General features: G+C 33.5%; 1 protein-coding gene across 1 annotated transcript; it reads right to left on the bottom strand.

The window, feature by feature from the left end:
* Positions 1-1,321: 1,321 nt before the first annotated feature.
* On the bottom strand, positions 1,322-6,080 carry LOC128195736 (uncharacterized). The gene is made up of 3 exons (XM_052874130.1): positions 5,586-6,080; positions 2,563-4,060; positions 1,322-2,479 (listed from the first exon to the last, which is right to left on the bottom strand). Exons 1-3 carry the CDS (start codon positions 5,848-5,850, stop codon positions 2,293-2,295), a joined length of 1,950 nt encoding a protein of 649 aa, XP_052730090.1. The 5' UTR covers positions 5,851-6,080; the 3' UTR covers positions 1,322-2,292.
* Between the last annotated feature and the right edge of the window lie 2,838 nt (positions 6,081-8,918).

Raw genomic sequence — 8,918 nt, 5'->3', positions numbered from 1 at the left:
GAGGACGCCCACCAACAACACTGACTCCAACAACACTGACTCCAACAACACTGACTCCAACAACCATCGATACACCACATCGGAAAGCACACCACCAGTAAGATCGCAAACCAAGAGAAACACCACCAACACATCAAAGCACCAAAACATTTGCTCGAAACCATCACAAAGAACAATAGTACCACCATTGGAACCACCCACCTTCGTAATTGCACCACAGCAACATAATTTCAGAAACTCACAACAAATCCTCAAATGGAAAACACAAAACCATAAATACACCTTCAAATACTAACTCATGCATTTATAGTGAATTGAAGCCTTTACCTACCTTCGTCAATGGACGTAAAATCCTTTATCAATGCTTTGGAGAGTCAAATATGTAAATGCATAATGTGTGTATAATATTTCCTCATATTCTCTACATCCAATCGGAATGTCTCAGGCCTTCGCTCCCCCACAAATTCATCTCTCTAAATCATTTCAAATTTGTTGAAACAAACTATCCTTCCACTCGCTTTTCAATCTAGGAAATACCCAAAACAAATACAACATAAATATAAATAAGTTAAAGAAAAATTATTACACATCGTCAAGAGTTTTGGATCTTGGATGCTTTAAATTTGTCATAAATCCATGGAGTCCAAATATACTTAAAGGTGTTAATCTCAACTTGCTCAATATATATTTGAAAGACGCCAATAAATACTTTTTATTGAATATTTTTTTGTTAAATAAATTTTCTATTATAGTATATGTGATTGTGTGATAGTAATGAAATTGCATAAGATTATTTATTTTAAAATATCACTCTTTGATAGTTTATATTTATTTGTAGACTAAAATCATTTTCTTAACATTGAGGATTAAAATTAACTTTAACTTAAAAGAATAAACTTACAAAGGATTAAATCACAATCAACAAGTTTTTTTTTTTCAAAACCCTTTACAGGCAGGTTTGCTCAGCAACTACCAAAAGAAAAATTGGACTCAATTTATTTAAGGGGAATGCAAAAAAACGTAACAATATTCCAACTTAATCTATTTGTTAACCAACCATCAAATTCAAGTTCATTGATTAAACCGCTTCTCATAAAAACTTGTGAGCATACAGATTAATAAATTACTCAGGCAGCTCTATAACAACTTGGTTTCACTCCCCGATGTTAAGCTTATGGAGTCAACATTCACTCAAGTGCAACATCAAAATATTGAAAAGACAAGAATATTTTATTGGAGTAGACAAACTGAACGGGCTTTTGATGCCACAATCAGGACTCACTTAAAAGCAAAAAAAAAATAAAAATTACAATAATAAGACTTCGTTAAAACGATATATACTTTACAGAAAGCATACGTTTAGATAAATATGATATACTGTGTTTATACACAAAGTTCCTAGCATTGAAAGAAAATGGAATGCGGCAGGAGCAGAGATCTGTTCCCAACGGAATGGCCAAAGTTCCCAATTATGATTTGAGAATTATGCCAAAAGCCAACTCCAAGCAAAGTATGAACATTAAAAATCACAACTCTACAAGCACCATCTACTCAAGAGATATAGAAATCATTCTGGTTCCACGATCGTTGATCATTTCCAAAAGCTCCATGTAGTGAATTTTATTGATAGTGAAAATCCTCCAGAAACATGCCCTGTGCATGGGTCAATATGGTGTTTTTTTTGGATCGACGGTCAATATAATAAGTCATGAGCTTCAAGGATAACCAGTAAACATGATAATACAACAGTTTCTGAAGTGCATTCCACATTCCCTGAACAATGAATATGATTTGATAGACCCTTTCCCAGGTGATAAACCAACACAATGGATTCCGGTAGCTTGCCTGAAGATTGACAAACTTCCACTAATCCATAGTTCGGTCATTATCCTAGACGCAACTTAGGAGGCATAAGTCAAAGGATTCACGGGTTCCGTTCAATAAGTCAATATCCAAACAAAGTATGTGTAAAAACATAAGTAGAAGCCAAAGTTTTGAGGAGAGTATTTCCACTGTGATGTATAAGAAACCAGTGGCTGAGAATTTGAACCTCAGCAACCAGAAGAGACTTTGGGGTTTGTAAGTTTCAAGTTTTAGTTGTGGTCCAAAAGCTAATTTCTTTTGCCCCTTGATCAGAATTGAAGAACCTTACCAATAATCAATTATATCTTAAGCTATAGCATTCACGCTACTTACATACTACAGCTCATTATTACTAACTACCTTTGATTCGCATTACAAAGAGAGGTTGATTCAGATAACTGTTTCATTTTGCCGGCATGCCTTTTCGAATTATTGGCATCCTACGACCTCTGAATCAGAATTGACCTCAGTAAGGGTGACTTTAAGTGGTTGCCAGCTCAATTGTTGATGCACAATCCATTTTTTAACGGTAATCGCTATGTTCAAAATTTGTAGGACATCACCCAAAGCATGATTTTTCAAGCACATATTCTTAATCACAATACCTGCTTCGTACCTAGGGAAAAGACAAATATATACTTATAATGAGAAGCAGAAAATTTCAGCAGCTAAAAATAAACTAAGTTACAGAATCCTTACTTGCACTGCGTACTCATTATTGCTAATCTTCCCGAAGAAGTAGATAGAAATTTTTTAATTTCATTCCACGTCTCTTTTGAGTGCTTCTTAGGATTACCACCTATAGTGTTTACACACTTCCAAACTTTATCATTCTTACCAACAAACAACCGCAAAGCACCTACTTTTTGCTTCACCACCATCTGCTGCTCAACTGCACTCTCCAGAGCCTTCTTGACATCTGTACTGCGATGCTTGGGATCTCCACATCGAATACAATCCGTTATATTTGACTCAGTTGGCATAATTTTTTCAGTTTTTAGTGTGTTCAAGGCAAGTAAAACAACCCCTATAAGACCTTGGACGTATTCAGAAGGTTTAGGAAATCCTGGAGATCCCCACATACCATTACCAGGAAGATTATTATTACCCACAGTTGCTGATGTAGGTTGGTGTTTTGGACCATGTGAATGGCCACTATACAAATGTTGTGCATTCTGTATCATGTGCCCATGTGGTTCATCAATCGACTTAATAATAGGATTTGAAGAAATACTGCAAGAACTCCGTTTCAAGTCCCCGTTCAAATGTTTAACGGGGTGTGGATCCTGAGCGTTACTAGGATAAATATTACCAACATCTGGCACCTTCGTAAGTGGTGCTGCAGAAAAGCTGGGCCCACAGGTTCTAGTTGGCACTACTGAAGTTGCAAAAGTTTGGGAATTTGGGAAAAATGAACTGCTTGGTGCAAAAGGAGGCTGCAAAGGAAAATAATTTGATCTTAATGCCTGTGAATGTGGATTTTGATGATTTCCTGGTGGAGTACCATTATTGCCCCGCATTTGATCAGGATTGCCACAAGTAAAATTAGGAGTAGAACCACTTGGGGGAACATTATGGGTAAAATTTGGTGTAGATTCACTTGGGGGAACATTATGGGCAAAATTTGTAGTAGAACCACTTGGGGGAACACCATGGGTATAGTTGCCAGGTCGAGAAGAACTTATATAGCCATAATTTTCTTGAAGTCCAACTGGAGCTGGATTCAAGACCTTGGGTCCATTTGGTTTACTTGAATTTTTCCCATTCGTCTTCCCATGATGTCTAGAATCAAGTTGCCTTCCTGTACCAGGAAATTTCTGATTTCCAGTATGAACTTCTGAATAGGATTCCAGATACTGCGGTATCTGAAAGGCATTATGGACTGTACTTTGTATGGAGTCAGAAGAGGATCGGATGTCATTATTAGCAAGTTGTAGTGATTCACCCTTCGTAAGGGGAGGTCCTCCAGCCAAGAGACTAGTCCAAAGCCACACACTCTTAGCAGCTGCTACTAGGGGTGCAGAAGCTTTCTTAGGCTGTGCAAGAAGAATATTATACCTCCTCAACCGCAGCTGATGAAGAGCATTGGAAAAGTCTCTATCACCAGATATTAATAAGTAATTAGCAGGTGCAGGATTGTCCACAGCCCAGAATAACATGTCAACAAGAATCTTTTTGTCACTTGCATCTTTAACACCTGGCAGTAAAAATATGAAATCATTAATTACACGAATTCATTATTTGAAGTTCACCATTATCAGGAAAGTAGATAGATTTGTAACAAATTATCCCGAGAGGCTCCTAACAAGGTTCTTCAACAGAGAAGACTAACAAATTAGTAAACTCGTTGACAACCCCTTCTCATGATCATTATAAATTGATTGTCACCTCAGAGGTTCATAACATAATATCAACGTACTTCAACAGAGAAGACTAACAAATCAGTAAACCATTGATAGGAGTGGGCATGGATTGGATATTTAAAGATGCAATCCACATCCAATATAGATCCAAATATGTAAATCTGATTTCAAATCCAAATCTACTTATTGTGCAAAACTAGTTTGGAATTTTTTAAAGTCCAAATCCAAATATTTGAATCAATTAAGCAGGAAATCCAAATTCATTTCTAATTTCTAATGAAACTTAACTTTTTTATAAATCTATATTTTAAAAATAAAATAACTATTTCATCTAATACGCAAATATATAAAAAAGTTAAATAATATATAAAATAATAAAAAATTTAATAATATTATAATTTAATAATATTAAAAATTAAATATAATATATTATATAAAATTTCAAAAGTCAAGTCATCTCAAGTTGTGGTAATTTCACTTTTAAATACTTTTTACATCACACAAGTAGTTATAATTTGATACTACTTCAGTTCATCTACAGTAAAGTCAAGTCGATTCACAAGTTGACACGCCTTGTCTGTGTGGGTATTTCTTTAAAACTTGTACCGTCAAATTACATCAATGGTGAAAAAACCGTATTATGATTATAAATAGACTGTCACACCATAGGCTTCTTCAATTCCATATTTAATGTCTTGTTTGGTACCAACAAAATAGGAACGGGAGGATGAAAATAGGAGTGAAAAGAATATCAGTTGTTTGATAAGATCCACAAGAACCATATTCCCCTTTATTTCTCACTATTTCCATTCATTTTTTAAAAATTTCTATCTTTATTACTTTTGGCTCTACCAACATGGTCCTAAAAGATAAGCATGATTGAACACCAAGAAAATCAAACAAACTAATATGGCAGAGAATTCAACAACTGTTAGTTATAAGCGAAAGTACAGAGTCAAACTCTTCTCTCATTTATTTATTTTTTTCTTATAGTACAAAAAATATAACTTTTAATTGATCTGATATAAATGGAGTGGTTTGATCATGGAATCTAGTAAAAGTTCCGTAAGTTTATTCAAGGCTAGGTTACTGGAAACATAAGAGTAATGCATCCTCCTTCCTGAACCGGAGTAGACAAGTCACAAAATCGATAATAATGATGATGATGATAAGCATAAGAAACAAAACCTATGCTAACAAGTAAGTTAGTTCAGGTTCTGTTAACAGTGAAATTCGAGATCAATCATTTTGAAGGAATTGAATAGAATATTTGGATGGTCAGGGAAAAAAACCCGAGTCAAAGCGATATAGGCAAGCAAGTCAAGTTTGGGGATTGGATAGAGATAAAAAATGGATTACCGGCGGGGACATGGTTGAGGGAGATGCCGGTGCTGGAGAGGGCATGTTGGACGGAGGCAGTGATACCAGTGGTGTCACCGTAAGCAGAGATGGAAACAGGGCCGCAATAATTCATCCGAACGAGAGCGGAGCTTATATTCTGCGCGATGGCGTGGGGATCGCACCCTTTGGGCACTTGACAGTTCTCTATGTCCCACCAAACCGAAGTCTTGACCAACGAGTATTGTGCCTCCGCAACTGCCGTCGCCGCTCCGCCTTCGCCCATCTTACTGGTTCTGGAACCTTCCTTTAAGTCTACAGTTAGATGATGTGAAGTGAACCTTAACTTGTCGCTCCAGTTACATTGTGGAAGAGAATGTATCTGGTTGGAGGATTTATGGGGAGGGAAGGCGTGTAATTTGACGTGTTTGCCCTTTTAGTTTGGAATACTTAGGGAAGAAGGAGAGAAGAAAAGAGTGTGGTTGGAAAACAATGGGAATGGACTTGACTTCGAGGAGTGGTTCTTGCAGGTTAGCTTCGATGTGGGACATTGTCTTTCTAATCTTTTATTTTTTCCTTCAACATTTTCCTCTTTTTTAACCCCTTCTTAGAAAAGTTCTTCTATTATGACGTTCAAAGTTTGTGTCTTTCTTTTTCAACGAGTGTGGTAGGTGCCTCGCTGATGGTGGAATAATTGTACTTTTTAATTTATAAAATGACAATTGTGTTAAATTTTATTTTTCTTATATTAGTGTTATTGTTTTCTTCATATTTTGGTAGAGTGTGAGGATAAGGGATACGCATAATCATGAGTGACATATAAAGGATGAGAAATCGCGGTGATTTCAATGTGTGGTTGAGTAAGAAACGAGAAAAAAAATTTAAAATGTTCTATACTAGTCATGCATGTAAATAATTTTTATTAAATATAAAAGTAAATAATTTCTATAATTATTTTATTATATAAATAACTATAAATCGTTATTTAAATTTTAAAAAATATTTATTACAAAAAACTATTATGAATAGGTATTTTTATTTAAAAAGGTGGTTATTAAAACATAAAATTGGAAAAAATATGTATAGAAATTTTCTTTATATTATAATAGTATATATACTTTTAAAATTTTCTTTTCTTCTCTATATTTTTATTTTTTTTATTAAAAATATATTTATAGAGATAAATAAGATCATCACAAAAGTATTTTTAAGCATAATAAACACTGGTTATAAAAAATTGTAATTTATATTTTATAAATTAATTTAACCAATTCATAATTTAATTAAATTGTTTATTGTTACTTTTTATATTTTAATATATTTTTTTTTTATTTATAACTTTTGTCAAATCTCATGAATGTAAATTTTTTTAAATTAAAAAGAGATTTTTCACTCTCATTTTCATGTTTTTTTAAGACTAATTTTAATCATTTATCGAAATTTTTTTTTTCTTTTTTTTCTTGATTATGATCTTTTTCTGAGAAGACATTGGAGAACTTATGACACCAATATCATAAAGAGTTGTAATAGGATAAGTGAAAAAAAATGTCATTCTTAAATCAGTTTTAAATTATATGTAATTGTCTTTTTTCCCTCTTGCATGTGTTGTTAGAGCTTTCTTAGGGGTTTTCTTTTTTATTTTGGTTCTAGGGTAGTTTTGCACTAATTTGAGTTATTATTTATTATAATTCTATATCTAAATAATAGGTCAATGTTAGGTGTTTTTTTTGGAGAAAGAGAAAGTGTCAATAAAAAGGTAATAAAGAAAACTAATTGTTTGGAAGGATTGCTTGAATTGTTGTTTTAAAATTACATGATTAGATGTTATAAACTATATTTTGTGATCGAGATTGTAAATAAACAATATTGGATCTTGCATGCGGGGTTTGGGATCTCTACCAATATTTTGTAGGTGGCACTGGAATACCATTCAGATTTATCCAAGGTATTATTTTTTCAGGCTTGTATTCTGAGTTTTTTTAGTTTGAGGATCACTTTTTTTTTCCCTTATGTTTAATTCAGTTAATGATGCTGGTTTTGTAGCGATTAAGATATGGACACCTTGCTTGAATTGTTTGAATGCAGGTAGAAGAAGGTAGAAGAAGCTAGTGACTGTGTTCTAGATTTTCTGTTGATGTGGAATTACGAGCAAAATTATGAGCAAATGGTTCATTTTTAATTCGATATACCCTTGTAAAGCCTCTTTAGTAATGTGATTATGCAATTTAAGTACTATAAGCTGTAATTACTTCAAGCACATATTTTCCTCTTTAGGATAAGTTGGGTTAGACCTATTTTCATTCTTTTTCTTTTTATTTTCTTTAGTGACTGATTGATTGACTGCTTCGTAATGACTTTGGATATCTTGGATTCATTAGCTATCAATTTTGGAAATTTTAGATTTAGGAATTCTTTTTCACTGGAAGATTTTTGTTTGTAATTTGGCCATAGCAAATTTCACTTTGGATCATGGCGTGTTGCACATATTTCATAACTGGTTAGAGATTTGCTAGAGTTAATGTTTGCATTAGAAGGAATTTAAATTTTTTTATGTATTTCAACTTATGTCAAGTTTATGTTTCTGCTTAGCCTGCTATTGATTATGCTGGGAGTAGGTCATACGCCTAATAATAAACTTTTGAAAACAAACTGTTTTTCCATAGGGATAATTTAAAATCAGCTTATATATATAATTTAAAACGGAGAGAAATTTAGATAAGATATATCATATAATTTATGCATAAGCTAAATTATAGTTAATAAAAAAGTAGTCAATTTTAACTAAAAAGTTAGTTTTGATTTTTCTTTTTAGTTTTTTCTTTTAAAAGTTCTTATACTCAAAATAAACTCTAACTAACACTATGACAGCGTGGTCGGATTGATTAAATCAGCATTAGACACTTTAGTAGCTTTCCAGCAATCTTCTTATCCCATGGTGCAAAACAATTCTTTGAAACTTTGCTGTCAAATTGGACCATGGGGTATGAAGGTTTCAGTTTATCACTGGGTATAAACGTTTCAGTTTATCTTGGAGTGACTATTTAATATGGAATTACTATTTAGCAAATCTAATTTCACTTATTTATTACACCAGATTCTCCGTGCTCGCTCCTCAATTTTCTCTTGAGTCCGCGGGTGAAAGACATGCGAAAGATTCTCCGATGCGAAAGTCAGTTGAGAGCTATGACGTTTTTCTTAGACAACAATAAATGTGCAGTAAATGCAACCTATCTACCACTCACCTACAATAAATGTGCAGTAAATGCAACCTATCTACCACTCACCTGAATCTGTATTTATAGTTTTCGCTATGAGCTTGGGATTAGTGAAAAGTTAATCACGGCCCAAGTCAGC

The sequence above is a fragment of the Vigna angularis genome, chromosome 3 (genome assembly GCF_016808095.1).
Source record: "Vigna angularis cultivar LongXiaoDou No.4 chromosome 3, ASM1680809v1, whole genome shotgun sequence".
NCBI classification, from domain to species: Eukaryota; Viridiplantae; Streptophyta; class Magnoliopsida; order Fabales; family Fabaceae; genus Vigna; species Vigna angularis.
The sequence above is the reverse complement of the archived record's forward strand: the minus strand, read 5'-3'. Positions and strand labels throughout refer to the sequence as shown.

Coding starts and splice junctions, on each gene's coding strand:
- LOC128195736 (XM_052874130.1), bottom strand. CDS start 5,850: ATGGGCGAAGGCGGAGCGGCGACGGCAGTTGCGGAGGCACAATACTCG. Junction 4,061..5,585: donor CCTCAACCATGTCCCCGCCG/GTAATCCATTTT, acceptor TTTTACTGCCAG/GTGTTAAAGATGCAAGTGAC. Junction 2,480..2,562: donor ATAATGAGTACGCAGTGCAA/GTAAGGATTCTG, acceptor TCTTTTCCCTAG/GTACGAAGCAGGTATTGTGA.